Source organism: Peromyscus maniculatus, chromosome 2, assembly GCF_049852395.1.
Source record: "Peromyscus maniculatus bairdii isolate BWxNUB_F1_BW_parent chromosome 2, HU_Pman_BW_mat_3.1, whole genome shotgun sequence".
Classification (NCBI taxonomy): domain Eukaryota; kingdom Metazoa; phylum Chordata; class Mammalia; order Rodentia; family Cricetidae; genus Peromyscus; species Peromyscus maniculatus.
Genome location: NC_134853.1, coordinates 77487517 through 77506613, shown reverse-complemented (window position 1 = coordinate 77506613; position 19097 = coordinate 77487517). Strand labels below are relative to the sequence as shown.

Below are 19097 nucleotides of genomic sequence, written 5' to 3'. Positions count from 1 at the left end.
CATTTTCATATAGGTGTCACAGGAAAGAAAAGGGGTTCTCTTCTGCACGGAACCCTTTTTTACACACAGAGGAAAGATCACTGACATGACCCCTCACTTAGCACTGCTCCCAGATGATGAATTTAAAGGCACTCACCTGCACCTCTTACTTTTCTTGAAGTTTGCTTGACACAGAGAGTGTGTTGTGTTCTTCTTCCTCTGTTCTCAGTGTCACTGAAACACCCTTCCCACCCCAGTGATCCGAGACCCGGGCAGGTAAGGGGTTCTGAACTCAGGAAGTTAGGCTGTCGGTGTAATGATACTCTCCAGTATCAGGGCAGTACCTGGCCTCTTGTTTTTCCTGTTTTATCTTATTTGCTGATGGATTTTGAACTTGGTTAGAAAAATATTGTTTCCCGGTTTCCCTCACATGAGCCACTGAGAGGAAGACCACTATTGATTCTGTTTTGTATCTAGTATGGTACCATTTTTGTTCACATGTACATACACACACACACACACACACACACACACACACACACAAGGCTTTTGTGGCATCATTTCAAATACCATGCTGTTTGGGGGGGGGGGACAACACAAAAGGAACAAATGAGAAACCAGATAACCTAGGAGAAATTGCTGTCCTGTGTATCTATATATGATACACAATGAAAATTCTGTGGCTACAATTTAGGTTCACATTTTATTTTAAATGCATCTGTAAACATAGACGATGAGAAGTTACATCTATAATAAGAGGAAAGTCTCAAATTCTAGAGCCATTTATCTAAAGTGGCCCAATTTCAAGAAATATCTTTAAATAGAGAATAAATTATTTTTTCTAGAAATTCTTCTCCTAAAGAAAAAAGCCATCCAATATACTTTCATGCCTCTGTTTTAATTCCTTTTTTTTTTTTTGAAGACAGGGTTTCTTTGTGTAGCCTTGGCTGTTCTGGAACTAGCTCAATAGACCACCAGGCTGGCCTTGAACTCATAGATATCTGCCTGCCTCTGCCTCCTGAGTGCTGAAATTAAAGGCAGGACCTACCACCTCCCAGCTCCTCTGTTTTAATTTCATGAGTAATAGTTTTATAAATCTGTATCTCTAAAATTCTAAGCCTAAAATTTCCCCGCACACTGCTGCTACAGTACTTAGTTGCATCTGTCTGACTCCATTCAGCCAGAGTAGGCCCGGGTGAGTGCCTGGCTTTCCCTGGGGTTATGCTGTCCTCTTCTCTCTAACTCATTCTGCCTTCCCTTTATCAATTAACTTTTGTTTTCTGAGACACAGTTTTGTACTATAGCCCAGGCTGGCCTCAAACTCACAGCAATCCTCCTGCTTCACCTTCTCAAGTACTGGGGTTGCAAGCCTGAGGCAGCATACCTAGCCTCTGCTTTTTAAAGTAATAATTACAATCTTTTACTATGTCAGTTTTAGGAACCTGTCACGCTAAGCCAAAATTACTTAAGTAGAACTGCAAAAGAGTAAAGGATTTAGTACAAATAATTATTCATAATTACCAGCTAAGTATAAACAAACAAAAATGAAGCTTTGCTTAACCTTCTTCTTAGTCTACAATGAAAAGTTACAGAAACTAATATGTTTTGTGAATTTTTCAAGCATTTTGAATACTTTCTTTGTTTCTACACTTTAAAAATCTGGAGGCTGTGTAGATTGTTCAGTTGATAAAGTGCTTGCCTAGCATGCATACGGCCCCAAGTGTGATCTCCAGCAACATAAACTGAGCATGGTGATGTGTGCCTGCAATTCCAGCACTCAGGGGGTGGAGCCAGGAGGACCAGGAGTTCAAGACCATCTTCAGTTATATAGTCAACCCAAGGTGAGCTTGGAATACACATAAACCCTGTTTCAAAACAAGCAAGCAAACAAACAACAAGACTAGGCTGTCTTCCTAAGAATTTACAGAACAGTTCTTCTGCTGTCTGGGATCAATGTCAGGCTGTGTGGCAGTATTCAGAAACATCCCGGGAATGGTGGATTTCCTGGCTGGTCTGTGGGTGTCAGTATGAAACCACCGTCAAACCACTAAGATTACATTTATACAGGCTTCAATTCAGGACTGTAAGTAACCTGAGATATTAGTTCCCCCAATAGCCTTGCTTCCTGTGGCACGAGGCCCACATCAGACCCACTTTAATAGCAGTACCTTTGCTAACTACACCAGAGTTGATGCTTTTCACAGCCAACATGGAAAAGCAAAAAGGGACTCTCCACTCAGGTGCTGGTGTGGCAGTCGGGCAAGCCCAGCCTCTTCCACGTCCTCTTTTTCTCCTGCCAGTTCAAAAATCTTTGAGTTCCTCTGCTTCTCCCTGAGCATGGACTGTGGGCACATGACGTCCTTGTCTCACCTCTCTTCACCTTTTTTTCTGCTGATGAAAGGCGCATTTGCTGATCAAAGGCGCGTTTGCTTCCGCCAGTCTCCCCTGCCCAGTAGACTTTTTTGTTCGTTTATACTTAGCTGGTAATTATGAATAATTATTTGTACTAAATCCTTTACTCTTTTGCAGTTCTACTTAAGTAATTTTGGCTTAGCGTGACAGGTTCCTAAAACTGACATAGTAAAAGATTGTAATTATTACTTTAATAATTCACAAAACCGCTCACTGCAGAGGCTTTCCAGAACTTTCTTTGCTGCTCCTCTTTCCACATATCTTAGTAGGCTTTTTCATTTGTATTTTCCAGCCTTAAGATCAATATTTTTTTCTTCTTCAAATTTTCATGAACCTGGAGCTTCTTTTTCTTACGTAAACCCAAAGAGTAAGCCCTACCTTCTGTGGTGTAACTAAAAATATTCATTTGCGGCATGTGACATCATAGGCCACAGGAAGCAGACTCCAGGATGTGAAAAAGCTCCTAATGTTTGAATCTCAAGGACCTACTGCTCTGCCAAAGACAGGAAAAGTGTATTTCTTCTTAACATTATTTTATTTTATTTTTATACAAAGGAAAATAAAAAAAAGAGTATCTCAAAATGTTCTTTTTCCTTTAGGCAAAAACCCTATCTTTGCCATGTAAGGAGGCAGAGGCAAATGAATCTCTGTGAGCTTTAGTTTTAGGCCATCCTGGTCTACATATCAAGTCCCAGGCCAGCCATGTCTACATAGGGAAACCTTGTCTTTTCTTTTTCTGAGACCTTTGGAAATGAACTAGTTGCATATCCATTGATTCTATACATTAAATATATATGTGTGCATGTATTTAACTTGTGTTATATATATTTATACATATATTATTTTCTCATAAATGTTCTATTTTTCAAAACGTATGATCAGGGCTGGAAGAGATGGCTCAGTGGTAAAGAGCACTTGCTGCTTTTGCAAAGGACCTGGGTTCGATCCCCAGCACCCACAGGGTGTTTTACAACCCTCTGTAACTCTAGTCCAGGGATCTGATGCCCTCTTCTAGCCTCTGAGGGCACAATACATATACATGGTATGCATACATACATGCAAGCAAAACACTAATACACTACAAACAAACAAATGCACACATGCTCACTTAAAAGTAAATAGCCTGAAACTAACTTTAGTACAATACCACTCACTGGCCTTTTTTATAACCAGCACATCTGCACACTACACTACATTTCTGTAAGACACCACCACTCACAAATAATAGGTAAAGTTCTATTTCACTGTGTGTTTAGTAGATACTTCACGTATTTGCAGTTGTCCTCAAAGCTAAAGCACACTTTTGTTAAAGGTCCTTCTCTGCTCTCAGCATTGCTGACCGGCCTGAAGGACCCTCTCAACCCTCTGTCTGCAGAGCACCGACTGAGCTCCCTCTCTGTGTGCTCTTCTCATTGCTCAGGAGACTGACACACCCTGAGTGGTAGATATTCCAGGGGTGAGTTATCATGAGTGACAAAAAAATTAAGAAGCCCCGTTTTTCTTTTCATCTGTGATCAAATGCAGACAACACTGTCCCCTTTCATAGTACCTTGCAGCTGTTATTCCACTGTGGGTACTCATGTGTAGGAAACCATTCTTTCCCTTTTAATCTGACAAGTGGTTGGAAGGAGGTGGATAATTATATATTGACTTGGAAATTGTTCTGGCCAGTTCTTTTCATTGGAAGAGTTCAAGGTTTGAATTCAGGGTGAGAAAATTTTTTGACAAAGGATCCAAGCATTGTTCTGCAAGCCAAGTACTAGTAACAGGAGAAACCCGAGTTGGTGGAGTCCTGACTATTTACCTAACAATCCAGATCTCATCTGAACTTTTTGCATATATTTACTATCAACCAAACTTCTAATATTCAAAAAATAAGGTGAAGTATGTTCTAAAATCCTATCATATTTGTACCATTTTACTTGTTCACTTTCAGATCATAGAATACTGATAAATAGAGGCCCTTCAAATCCAGATCTCATGCTAGGAACAGGAGCACAACAACTTAAACAGTCTTGAAGATAAAGAAGTATGAAAAGAATCATTTGTGGGTTTTAGCCAGGGCTATTTTGTTGTTGTTGTTTCCAATTATATCAGCCCAACTTAAAGACTTTAATATGGGATATTTAAAAGTAGTGTGATGAAAAGAATTGCTTTTCCCAGCTTTCTAACAGCTCACCACTCATCTAACTGTCTGTCCACACCATTCTGTCAATAACTAAGCCTCTGGAGTAGGCCTAGAGACAATTATGACCTGGCTCAAGTACTGAAAAACCTTTAAAACAAATTGCTAATAGGGATATGACAGAAAAGAAACACGGCTCATTTAAATTGAGCATTAAAGAAAAAGAGAACTAAAATAATCAATTCCTGATCCCAAAGATACAGACTTGAAAAAACAGATGCTTTGAAATCAGTGAACACCTTGTATTTTATTTAGCAAAAACCCCAAGACCTTATCAATATCAGAAATGACAAAACACTTCTTTAAATACTCCTACAGTATACTAGGATAAAGTTTTTTATTTGTCTGTTTACTTCCTTTTTGTTTTGTTTACCTTTGAGAATTCTTCAGGTTCCTTTATATCTAATGATCTTGTTGCAAATTCTAGTAGTTCTTCCGAGTTTTCCAGGGCGTTGTTACATTGACTAAGCTGACTCTAGAAGGAAGCACAACACCCAGATTATTAAAATGAACTTGCCTACTGTCAATCTCAAATGATGCCAGAATAAATTTAAAGAGATTTTAACGGTAATGATTGAATAAATAGGCATATGTCACAAAGCTACTGAAGAAAGATAATTACCATCAGTTACATACATGACAAAATTGCCTTTTTCCTATAATTTATCCAAAACAGCATAGCTGAGGCCGACAAGATGGCTTGGTGGATAGAAGCATCTGTGGTCTAAGTCTGATGATAAAAATCTGTCCATGGTGGCAGGTTATAAACTGACTTGAAAAAGTTGTCATCTGAGCCACACTCACATACCATCCCCTCTCAGACATAAATATTTGTAAAAGCTTAATTACATGCAGATAAAAATACTGAGTACATAATTTAAAACAAAAGGAGAAATAAAGCAATTATAAATAAATGGGATTGAAATTAACTTAAAGTTTTTTAGAGTAGTCAGAAAACTGCCTGTAATAAACTAGAATATCAGAATAATCTACCTACAGAAAGCAACCTTTGTAATCATGAAGACTGAATTTCTCAATAATGTTTAACTATTTAAGTTAGCATAGTCCAAGTCCACTTATGCATGATTCAAGTATGAAAAACTATTTTAAATTGTAATTTATAGTTATAGAACAATGAAAAGAACCTAGAGTGCAAAGGCAAAATACAGACTACGAGAAAATATTTCCAAATTCTATAGGCCATGGGTTAACATCCAGAGCTCCAAGGCCAGATGTGCAGCTACACAGAGCATGTGCCTAACACATACACAATCCTGGCTGCATTCAAAACCCAGCACAGCCATGCTGAAAACAAAATTAAAAATAAAAGTATAGCAAGAATATATAAAGAAAGCCTGTAACTTTAAAACAATAAATAAATTACTTAGTACACAGGAAAAAATGAATAAAATTTCTTCAAGAAAAATACATAGACATTAACAAGCATACAAAAACTGTTCATCTCTCTCTAATCACTAGGGAAATGGAAATCAAAACCGTAACAAAAATACTGATTCATAGCCAGGCCTAGCAGTACAAGCCTTTAATACTAGAACTCAAGAGGCAAAGACAGATGGATCTCTGTGAATTTGAGGCCAGCCTGGTCTACAAGTGAGTTCCAGGACATCCAGATCTACATAGTTAGACCCTGTCTCATAAAAGCAAGCAAGCAAAGAAACCAAATTGATTCAAACCCTTTTATGATGTCTGCCACCAAAACAAAACATCAGGAGACAGATGTTAATAAGAATGGAGCAGCTTAGAATCACTGTAAAGCTGATGGGAATATCAGAGTGCAGGCAATGAGGAACAGAGCACGTGGCACCTCAAAAAACTAAAGGGCGGCTGCCACATCATCAGCACACTGACTTCTGGGTATACAGCCAAAAGAGTGAAAATAGAGTGTCCTGTCCGTGACACTCATTGCAGCACTGCTTACAAGTCAAAGGTATAAACAGGTAAAGATGACGTAGTATATAAAGAAATGTTATTCAGCAGCAAGGAAATCTTGGCATATGCTAGAGCACGGACAAACCTTGGGAACATTATGCTGAAGTTGCATGGTCACAAAAGGACAAGCGCTGTACAATTCTACTGTTACGAGACATCTAAGTAATCAAAATAATGGAACAAATGGCACAACTGCCAGGAGCTGATGGAGGGGAAGTGAGGAATTGTTACTCCAGAGGTGAAAAATTTCAGCTTTGTAATGAAATGGAAAAGATCCTGAGTTCTGCTAAACAACAGTATAAATCAAAAAGCTGTATCTTAAAACAGTGGACAGCAAATTCTGTTATTTTTAACCACAATTTAAAAAAATATTAAAGGTATTTATGATCCACGCCAAGTTAAAAACCACTCTGGCAAGACAAAGATATGGTTATACTTCGCTGTGTCTAAAGAAGTCCAGCATTAAGTAGAACACCACGTTTCAGTAGCTGCACACCTCACCTGTAACTCCTGTGATTTACGGGCTTGTTCCTGCTTGATGCTGGTGATCATGCTTTCTTTTACGTCATCTAATATAGAGTACAAACTATCAAATTCTTCATCTAATTCTGAAAGTATGTTAGAAGAATTTTCCTATTTTAAAAGAACAAAACAAAGATTTTACTAAAGAGCTATACAACACTTAAAAACAAAAGGCACAAGCAAAGGGAAGAATAAATTCCTATCATAAACTACCTTACTCTACAACAGTGGTTCTCAACCTTCCTAATGCCGAGACCTTTAATACAGTTCCTCATGCTGTGGTGACCCACAACTATAACATTATTTTCATTGCTACTTCATAATGTTAATTTTGCTAATGTTATGAATTGTAATACAGGATTATCTAATACGTAACCCCTGTGAAAGGGTCATTCAATCCCCACGGAGTCACAATCCACTGGTCTAATAGAAAAATAATAAACTTTAATATATGACCTCAGGTCATCATAAAAGATTATTTGCTCCACCCTGCACCATTTCCTAAGCATCCCTCCCCCCTACCTGAGTACTGAGATGCTGCATCCCTCCATGTCCTCCTTTTGTCTACTTCTTCCACCAAGTCCTATTATCAGCAACCCCTCATTATGTATGGTCAAGAAATGGTGTGTTTTCCACAACTTTGAAAAGGCATCACTTGCTTTTAATTGGAATTAGTAAAGGAAACCCTCAGACAGAAAGAACAAGACTTCAACACTTGCTTGTAAACACATGTAAACAGCTGTCCTTGCCCCTTATCACTTGCTTTCCCTGAGCAGAATGCAGGGCTGACACAGGAAGTGATTTTACTCTTCTGTCCTTTGAAGACCCTATTCCCAGCTGCATTACATTATACTCCTAGGTTGATGCAGTGTTAGTTATACTTCACATTTTACTAGCAATCATTCATCTATACAATTTTTGACAGGAATATTCATACCTGAACTCCTTTGAGTGTGTGATTTAGTGTATCAATAAAGATCTGAATCTCATCGTTCTTACTTGCCAGAGTTGAAATGATTCTTTGTAGAGCTTCCTAGGATTTAAAACAAAACATTATCATCTCATAGAAGACGTACTTGAATCTCCTAACAACCATTCCTAAGAACATCTACATAAGAGTGCATCACATAATAAATGAGAGCAACATAAAGCTGCTCTTTGTTCAAATTTCCCTGAAGCCTAGGATTACACACAGTGGGCTATGTACTTGTCCTGTTTTAAACTAATTCCTAGTACACTATGCAATCACCTCAAGACATTTCAGACCAAAAACTATCAATGCTATTGTATATCCTTTTTTCCCTTTAAGATAATGTCTCACTATGTAGCTCTGGCTGACCTAGAACTCATTATGTAGAACAGGACAGTCTCAAACTCAAAGAAATATGCCTGCCTCTCCCTCTGATTCTCAAGTGCTAAGATTAAAGGCATGTGCCACCACACCTAGCTCTATTTCATATCCACAGTATTATTTTAGACCACACAAAGCCATAATGCTTAAGCATGAAGAATAAAAAAATCCAACATACTTATTCACAAAAAATAAAAAGACAAATTTTAGAAATGTGAAGAGCTACATTGCAAATTGCAACTAGAATAGTATTAGTTACTTGACCGTTACAAAACCAGAGTCAACTATTCTACCCTAGACTTTGACAATGATTCCAAGTCAAATAAAATGTGTGGCTCTTTAATTTCTTTATACTCTAGTTCAGTTCTATTAATAAAATTTTCTACGACAAGTATGTTCTGTATATGTGAACACTGGCCACATGAAGCTCTCTCCAAAACAGCTACTTATCACCTAGAACTAATAATCACTGTACAGAAATGTGGGACCACAACTGAAACTACATTTATTGTTCATATTTTAGTTTTTTCTTATTGGAATACATTAATTATACAAAATAATGGGCTTCAACATGTCATTTTCAGACGTGTATGTAATGTACTTTGATGATATCTTCCCCTTCAGTTAATTTCAATGTAGAGAGCTATGTGTGAGCTGTACTACCACAGTGGACAGTACAGCTCTAATTGCTTAATAACTTCACTAGTAATAATGAGAAAAAATTCAGTAAAAATCAAATGCAAGTACTTTTCCTATATAACATTTCCCAGAAGCATGGGATGCGTTCTGTAAGTATCTAAGCTTAACTACTAGTAAAGCTGACAAAATTTCATAGAACCAAGGTTCCCTTCAACATATAGTTGGTCATTGATAAAAGGGTTACATATACAGTTCCTAGGAAATAAAATAAGAGGACAATCCATGCAGCACTAATGAAAATTAAGAACAGTTACAACAGATCTTATTTAATTCTCACAATCCCTGGCGATAAGGAGGCATTATCATCCTTTGGCTCAGCCTCGGGGCTCTCTGCTTTCTTCATTTACTGACACCATTTCTTCCCATCCTCATACTTGTGGTATTTTAGAACAATATAATTAAGTTGTGCTAGAAAAGGTCTATGGACACAAAGAGTTAGCTGTTTAACCTGTCTGTGCTCTTCCCAGAACTATGTATACCGATGGCAGAATGCAGCCAAGACTCTGAGGTGGGGGAGGCACAGTCAAGAGGGGCCACAGTGCTTCTAAAGAGATGTAAAAAGTAAATCCAAGACTTCCATGTACGAGCCAGAGTCAGGCTCTCTAGGTACTTAAAGCAACACAATGCAATAGTAAGAACAGTACTACACCATCCTCTGGCTGTTTACAGGAGGTGCCAATTAATATGACCTGGTTCTTTCTAGTTAATGGACTGCTGCTGCCTAACTCTGATCCTCACAAGGGCAAGTGCTACAGCTTAGTGTGGCAATGTTCCTTAGATACCTTGTCTTAAAAATTGTTCCCCGGAGTGGCATTACTAAAAGGCAGTGGAATCATTAAGTAGAGACTAGTAAATCACAGGGGTGTGTTCTTCCTCTCACTCCTTCGCTCCTCAGCTATGTGGTGAGTTTTGCTCCATCACAGGATCCATGACATGATGTGCTGTCCTCTCCATAGGTCCAAAGGCAAAAAGGCCTGAGATAGTCAGGAACTGAAACCCATAAAACCATGAGCTCAAATAACCCTCTTCTAGGTTACAGCAGATTAACATTGCAGCAAGGGGAAGTTGAGTTCAACCGTATACAAGGTAAGAGTTCTTATCCATAGAGTTCTTCTACACAGAGAAGGAAGTGGAGACTTAACTAGCTGCCCAAGTTACACTGCTAGAGAGGTACAGTCGGAATCAGTTGCAGTCCAAAGCCCATGCTCACAATCACTTTGGAATACTATCTCTAAACCTGATTAATTTGTGTCATTTGGTTAAACCTATACGATGAATAAATATCCTTTAATAGTTGGTGTGTTAGGTTTTCATTGGCAAAGACAATTTCTGGAAATCCCATAGGAGAGACTCATATTGAACTTAAGCTCTGTTCACTCAAGCACATGGAGCCAACTGTAGGGTCATTTAAAGACACTGACACTACACCACAACAGAGGTAGAGGAGTCTTCAAGAGGCTACCTTAGTCTATGGAAAACAGGCGCCAGGTCCCGAGGGATGCAGCCCAACAACAAAGTTTCAATAATCACCATCTGTGTGTGCTCAGTAAAAACCGAAAAAAAAAAATGTACACAATAGTACACAAAAGGAGCAAATCTCTCGGAGAGGACACTCAAACTCAAATGCTTCCCCACTTTCACTTAACTTTAGGAGCAAATTTTGAAATTCTGTAGCAAGAACTCTGGGGACAGATGCAGATTGCCTTGGCTATATAAGCTATGAGATCCTTGGGCTTTTTTCAGTGAAAGGCTTGCTTTTGTTAAGCTCCTGTTTTTTTACTGAGTACAGTCAAACATACCTAAATATTCTAATTTTATATGTCTTCATAATAAATCCTCTAAATCATTAAGAGTTACCCACCCGCTGAAAATGAACAGGCTCTTGTCTACTACTGGAGTTAGAAGTCCGAGTGCAGTCTTGACCGCTGTAGCATTCTCCTCCTTAGAGCAGCAGGCCAACAGAGACACAGTGTGAGCCAATGGTGGCCACACCAAAGGAGTAAGAGAAACGGGTGACGTTCATTTCCATATTCTACTTCACCTCGGCTATCTAAAATGTTATCCTTCCAACTCATAGAAGCACTCAATCATTATATAACTGGGCATGGTGACACATGCCTGTAGTCTCTGCTACATGGGAAGCAGAGGCAGGAGGATTGTTTGAGTCCAAGAATTCAAGGCCAGCCTGGTAACAGAATAACACAGTAAGACATGGACTTAAAAAAACCTATCCGGTTTAACAATTTCAAACGATCCTGTTTTAGGAGAACATTACTAGGGGCTGGAGAGTTGACCCAACAGTTAAGTGAACCTGCTGCTCTTTGAAGGTTTGATTCTGAGCACACACACACAGTGGTTCACAACCATCTGTAACTCCAGTTCCAAGGGATCTGATGCCTTCTTCTGACCTCAGCAGGAACCAAGCAAGCATGTGGTGCTGTACATATATACAGGCAAAATACTCAAACAGAACAAAACGAATAAACCTAATTTAAAAAATGTAAATAGCGTCTCTCCATCTTGAAAGCCCAATGTGTACTTTCAGCTCCCAGCATATCTCAATTCACTCAGCCGCATGTGTCCAGAAGCTAGGCAACACACCCTTACAGAGATCGCTACCTCACAGGCAGGCCGCAACTTCCTCAGAGGAGAAAGAGTTCAACTACTGATTCAACAAATTTGTGATGTGAAATAATCTAAATGTTTTCTCAACTTTTTTCTTAGATAAGTAGACATTCTTATGTTGCTTATATTATGCCAGATTCTTGAATTCTAAGTACCTTCTATAAATATAAGTAGAAATGGTCAAACCAAGTTCCTTTACTAGAGTTTCAGAGTTTCACTAATTTCTAAATTTTTACTTGTATAATTATTACACCAGAAGATGGAAAATATTATAAAGTTATCAACTCTCAAAGGAAATGGTATGGATGCAGCATTCCTCTCAGATCCTATAAGAATCTTAGAAGCCACCCCAACCAAGGGGAAAAATAAAGGGACTCTGCCAGTAAAACGTACACTGCTCACCAATATTTTTCATTAGAGAGGGGTTTTAGGAGATCAGAGTAAAAATGGAAACTGACAAAAGATAAAACTGTACCCAGGGAGTACATGTGATGTGAGTAATCAAACTCAAAGCCCCACCAGGACAATGTCTATTTTGTATGATAGTGTTTAATACTTCCAAAAACAGAATCTTTAGATTACAATTAATCTTATTTTTACATTTACATTTAATTCATTAGAAATTCTCACTATTATCAAAATAAGAATCAAAGACCCTTTTCAAACTGTATTGGTCCAGGAAGGGCTATAGCAGAAACAAGTTCTACCATTGCGGTGCTAGATGGCAAGAAGTACCTGAAAATACTATACTTTTTACCAGGAAACAGTTGGGAGAATGGGCATTAAAGGCTGGCACAGTCTTTCTGGAAAACAGCCTCATCCTTTGATCAGGCGGAACCTCTCAGGCTCACATTTCAATGTAACCTGGACACCATGACAGTGGGAAGGAGAGGAGCAGCTTTAGCTACTGGTGATGCTGTAATGACCTAAGGCCAGACTAGGTAGCAAGAGCTATCAGCCTGGGCTATGAAACACACTGATGTGTGAGATCAGACAAGTCAGCTCTATAGGGCATTGGAGCCCTTGGATGTAACATCACATTTATTTTCAAGACTACTGTGACAGATTTGGTTTGTTTGTTTGTTTGTTTGTTTTAAGATTTATTTTTATGTATTTGAGTGTTTTGCCTGATCATAGAGGCCACATTTCTACGGAGGCCAGGAAAGACTGTTGGGATCCCTTGGAACTGGAGTGAGAGTTGTAAGCTACCATGTGGGTGCTAGAAACCAAATTGTAGCCCTCTGCAAGAGCACTAAGTGTTCTTAACCTCCAGCCCTGTGATGTTTAATTCTAATTGTCAAATTAACACAAGCTAGAATCATCTGGAAAGGGATCTGAATGAAGGTCTTAGATTATACTGGCCTGTGGGCATGTCTAAGGAGGATTATATTGGTTATCTTAATTGAGGTGGGGGACTTACCCAGTTTGGGCAGTACCATTCCCTGGACAGGGTTAGGAGGAGAGAAAACAAGCTGGGCATTAGGATATATGATGCACTAATTCACTGCTCTCTGCGTATGATTATATCATGCGACATCTGCTTCCAGTTCCTGCCACCTTTACTCCCCATACGACAGACTGTAAAGCCTGGGATTGTGGGTTAAATAAACCCTGTCTTGAGTTGCTTTTGTCAAGGTATTTTCATCACAGCAACAGGAAAGGAATCTAATATAGTTACTGAAAACATTATAAACTGCAGCAAATACCTATTCAGTAACAGAAACCCAAAGAAACCAATGTGGCATTGGCAGCTAATGCAGATATAGTGATGCTTCTATATATATTTTTTAATTAATTTTTTTTAATTTTACATACCAACCCCAGTCCCCTCTTCCTCCCCTCTTCTCCCCCACCTCCCCCATCGCAACCCTCATCCACTCCTCAGAGGGGGTAATGCTGTGGGATGTTTTGTATGCTGTAAATATGTGTTACTCTGATTAGTTGATAAATATAATGCTGATTGGCCAGTAGCCAGGCAGGAAGTATAGGCAGGACAAGCAGACAGGGAGAATTCTGGGAAGAGGAAGGATGAGTCAGGAGACACCACCCTGACATCCAGAGAGCAGCAAGTAATGGCACACAGGTAAAGCTACAGAACACATGCCAACATATAGATTAACAGAAATGGGCTGAGTTTAAGTGTAAGAGCTAGTCAGTGGTAGGCCTGAGCTAATGGCCAAGCACTTTTAATTAATATAAGCCTCTGTGTGCTTACTTGGGTCTGAGTGGCTGCAGACCGCGCAGGACACAGGGAAACATTCAGCTACAGGGTAAGGCCTCCCTTGGGTAGTTAACAAAGTCTGGCATACCAATTGAGGCAGGGCCTAGCCCCTCCCCCTGCATCAAAGCTGAGCAAGGTATCCCACCATAGGGAATGGGCTCCAAAAAGCCAGTTCATGCACCTGGGATAAGTCCTGGTCCACTGCCAGGCGCCCCATAAACAGATCAAGCCACACAACTGTTACCCACATTCAGAGGGCCTAGTTTGGTCTCATGCAGGTTCCCCAGGTGTCAGTCCAGAGTCCATGAGCTCCCACTAGCTCGGGTTAGCCGTCTCTGTGGTTTTCCCCATCATGATCTTGACACTCCCCTTGCTCCCATAGTCCCTTCTCCATCTCTTCAACTGAGCTTCAGGAGCTCCACCAAGTGCTTGGCTGTGGGTCTCTGCATCTGCTTCCATCAGTCACCAGAGAAGCTAGGTAAAAAGGAGGACCCTAAGAGGGACATGCAAGAATCACCCCAGGAGGGGGAAAGGGTTAAGATCTCCTGGGTAAAATGGAAGGGGGGAGTAGAGGGGAGGAGATGGGGGGTGGGAATGTGAGGTATCTAGAGGGCCCAGTTTGGGGAGGGACAGAGAGGGAAAGAAATGAAAGATATCGTAACAGAGTGAGACAGTATGGGGTTAGGGAGAAACCTGGTACTAGGGAAATCCCCAGGAACTCACAAGAATGTCCACTCCTAGCAATTGAGGGTGCCTGAGCTAGCCTTCCCCTATACTCAGATTGGTGACTACCCTAATTGTCATTATAAAACCTACATCCAGTGGCTGCTTCTATATTTAATATCCTGAAAGTTTCCCAAGGACAGACTGCTGAGAAAAAGGACCCAGAGTTTCTGAATCCACCTGCCCTTTAATCTGTCATTATGGAGAAACTGGGAGACTGCAAAGGACTCTGGTCAACAGTTTATACTTAGTGTAATAAATGAGTCCAAGTTCCACAGGAAGTATTGAGAACTAAATTATAAAGGGCACCAGGGCTTCACCCATTCTGTTCCAAGAATGAGACTTGCTAAAACCAGGGTGGAAACAACTGAACCACAGAAGAATCTGGAGCTCAGGAGGACAGAAAATCAAAGTATTTATGATAAACAACAACCATCTCCAAAATGTACTTTAAAAATCCATAAACAATAATAATGTGAGCTGACTTTGGAAACTTAACCTTAGTGTGTGTATCAGACAACAGTTTTCTCTAGGTGCCAGGGCCAGGAAGAGGTGTCTACAAAGACAGTATGTGACTACTCTGGAACACACGAAGGGGGAGAGCAGACTGAACAGGTGCCAAGTCAGAGCGTTTCCATTTGTCTGTCTGTTTTTTAAGTAGTTTCTAAACATAACAGGCAACATGCCAAGGCAAATATAAATATGTTCTGTATTCAACTACCCCAGATGATCTCTCCAGAAATTCCAAGCTCATCAATAGTTTTCATAACGGAAACACTAACTAAGCTGAGGCAGAAGTTCAAAGCCTGAAGCTCCCGTGAGTATGACAGGCACTGTGCAGAGCAGAAGAACCTGAACTTTCAGGCACAAGCCTTCCTCTGAGCCCCAGACCATTTCAAGACATTTCCTACTTGAAATCTCACTTGGATGTCTCAGCAGATCATCATCTTCCCTCACTGACCTGTGGCCACTCTAGTGTTCTAGCTCTATAAAAGACACTGTGAGCCACAAATTCAAAAACTTCACATATCATTATTTCCTCCCCTGATTTATAACCTACACATAGCCACAAGTTCTACCACTTTTAATCCTAAATAGCTTTAGCTAATTACTAGCAATCCTAGTACAAGTCACTAACATGTCTCAACCTATACCAAAGCCCACACTCTAACAAAACTTTCAACCAACCTTGGATATATTCTTTCTTCACAATAATCAGTTTTTAACTTTCTATTAAAATTATAAGATACCATCACCCTTTTCGGAGACATCTCACTGACGCTTGTATAAAGAAAACAATCTGAATACAACATATAAAGCCCTCATGATCTTCCTATGGCCCACCTCACCTGCTTCAATTTGTAACTTTCTTCCTCTCTCCCAGATGTGTAGACTGTTTTGAGTTTCTCTTTTAAGACTCTCTTCCCACCTGGGAGCTCTCACATTCATTACTACAATTCTAAGACATACAATGTACTGTTTAAACAAAGGTTATATGATAAGCACTGTGGTGTCTGTGACAGTATCAAGGCCTCATGGTGAAGGAAGGCACTCATGTTGAACTGTTCATCTACACCATGGGAGCCTATTTGCATGAAAGGGTGCCTACAAGGATCTTGGATTCATGTCAGATCTCAAGCCCCCTGTTACCTTCCAAACATTTATGGCTAACATGATAAACAACGATAGATAAAGGCCATATAAATCATTTGCAGCTTACTTATTTAGATGGCTATATTTTTTTAAGACTTCAGGCAGTAATAAGCAAAAGTTCTAAATGATACAGGTCTGAAGACAGGCTCTGAAAAATGCCCATCATGTGGCCATGGCAAAGCACACAGAGTATGCCTCCAGAGATGAGCAGTCTTAGCTGCTGTGCTTGGTCATATAGCACAGTCACCAGTACTTCAAAAGACCATGTTATCAGAATCAAGCCTATCAATTACTTGAGTGTGAATTTAGAATAGCACGACTGCCAAGCGAACAAGAAAAAGGGGTTTATATACCCTGGACAAACACAACTGCCACCATCCCAGACTGGATCAATGGGATGTACAAAGCCTAATGCACTTTCTTCAAGGGAGCACAACTTATATTGTGGAGTAAAAGCACAATCAACAGACTGGGCAAATGCACAGCAACACTTTCATACTGTCAGGAGCCAAGGCCAGCTAAAACTTTTTACATCTTAATCTTTTCAAGATTCTTATAAATGGGTCTGGAGAGATGGCTCAGTGGTTAAGAGCCCTAGCTGCTCTTTCAGAAGATCTGGGTTCAATTCCCAGCACCCATATGACTGTTCATAACTATCTATAACCAGCATGCACACAGAGCACAGACACACATGAAAACCAAACACCCATACACAGTTTAAGTGAGAAATAATCTTATAAGGTAAGACATTAATATTATCCTCATTTTCCAAAGAAGAATCCAAGGCTTGAAGAAGTTCAAGTAGGTTGTCCAGAGACTCAGAGTTCAGATGAGAGCAGTCAATATCAACTATTACACTGCACTATCTGATATGGAAAATCAGCACATCTAAGAGCATCAAAACCAACTAAGATTGTGCTTCAAAATTGAAGAAAACACTCTGGAACTGATCAAAGCAAATTATGATATGTACTACCTACAGAGGGTCTGTTCCTTATGTTTCACAGGACTGGTGAGAGCCGGTGCTTTGAGCCTAAAAGCAGCATGTCATCATGGCAGAAGTGTTGGACAGAGGAAACCAGGAGGCCAAAGAGAGAGCTGAGCAAAGCTGGGGTAAGCCCCACTGACCTGACAACCTCCCACCAAGCCTCTCCTTCAGTGTCACAGGCTGGGGAACAACCTTTACCACAGGGCTGCCCAGATTCAATCACTGCACCCTGCACGTCATTTTGTAAGTTGGAAGCTAAGTTACTTTGCTCACCACTTTGAAATGGCATTGTTCTAACTTATGCGATTCAGCAACATCTGATAACTCCAATGTGAGTCTTAATTTAGCTGCATCCAATAGCAACAACAACAACAAGCAAATTCTGCCAACTTGGGCTACTTATCTAAAACCTGCCCAGTGCAACAAGCCCCTGATATTATGATGCATGACCTTCCCCTGTTTAGAACAAATGATCTCAAACCATCAGAACCCAATTTTACCTTATATCATCAACCATTATCCGTGTGTCATGATTAAGAAATATTGACACATGGGCTTTCCCATCAGCAGCTCCTCAGACCAAAAGACTTCTGAGATAAATTCTACATTCATATTTATAACAGTTAAGATATACAAAACTAGAATCACTGTGAATACCACCAATGCACCTGCAATTTAAAAGGCCAATCTACTACTATATTCAAACAGGTTATTATTTAGTTAGCACTTTCAATGTCAGGAATATTTTTTAAATCATTATAAGAGTTTTCAACAATTTATGGTTGCAGAAAGATTTCAGAAGTTAACCTGATTTAGGTCACATGGTTATCAACCAACAGTCACAATTCAAACGCAGACATTGTCTCAGGAGCTTCAGCTTTTACTACCATAGGACGCTGCCACTATTGGGGGCTGGAGAAATAATGACAAGGCTCTAGGAACCAGAGCAAAGGAATCAATGAATCTAGCTGCTGCCAGAACGGTGTCTCTTGTATCATGTCTTACCTTGGTCCTCATTTGAATTAGCTAGAGAATTGAAAATTAGAAAGTCGCATCCAAGTCGGGCGGTGGTGGCACACGCCTTTAATCCCAGCACTCGGGAGGCAGAGGCAGGAGGATCTCTGTGAGTTCGAGGCTAGCCTGGTCTCCAAAGCGAGTTCCAGGAAAGGCACAAAGCTAACAGAGAAACCCTGTCTAAAAAAAAGAAGAAGAAGAAGGAAAGTCGCATGCAGCAGATAAGCTAGGATAGTAAGTCTTACCAGTTGAGCATAGCTATTGTAAACATTAACAAGAGTATTGGGTCCAGGCTTGATTAAAGAATGTAAAAAGGGAGAACCAACATGGTTCTCAGTGAGCAGCTGTGAGTAGTACTAAATGTAAATATAGTCTTGAATGAACCAAATACTAGTAAAAGAACCAGAAAAATGGAATACGCCTTTCTATTCTGAACTGAGTAAGCTGGGAGTCAGAAGAGGAGATAGGAGTCTCCCATCTACGAGGCAGGGCATGTAAGCGTGTGAGAGACTGAATAGGTTTTAACCATACAGAGAACTGTGCCATTCAGTGGTGTTAGAGGTGAGATGAATGAAATGGGAAATGTTCCCTAGAGCACCAGGGGAGAGGCTAAGAAAGCATAGGCACCATTAAATGCTGCTGAGAATATTAGTTTTGTGATGAGCTTTCTTTAAGCCTTTATTGTAAATACCCCATAAGTTGTTTTTTTTTTTTTTTCTTTTCTTTCTGTCAATGGGTTAAACTACCAGGAGCAGCTGTTCAGGTCTTTGAATAG

General features: G+C 39.9%; 1 protein-coding gene across 9 annotated transcripts in view; it reads right to left on the bottom strand.

The window, feature by feature from the left end:
- Positions 1–19097, bottom strand: part of Fsd1l (fibronectin type III and SPRY domain containing 1 like) — a 68403-nt gene that overhangs the window by 43047 nt on the left and 6259 nt on the right. For 4 of the 9 annotated variants that reach the window (XR_013049109.1, XM_076564213.1, XM_076564214.1 and 1 more), the window contains exons 2-4: positions 7986–8081; positions 7028–7159; positions 4930–5051 (exon numbers count right to left, since the gene is read on the bottom strand). Coding sequence is in view for 6 of the 9 variants with exons in the window: in XM_076564213.1 (XP_076420328.1) it covers positions 4930–5051; positions 7028–7159; positions 7986–8081 (350 nt within the window). In the remaining 3 variants the exon portion in view is untranslated. Of the gene's footprint in view, positions 1–4929; positions 5052–7027; positions 7160–7985; positions 8082–19097 lie in introns of those variants that run through there. The other 5 variants (XM_006995106.4, XM_006995107.4, XM_015988634.3 and 2 more) reach the window with 3 other exon arrangements.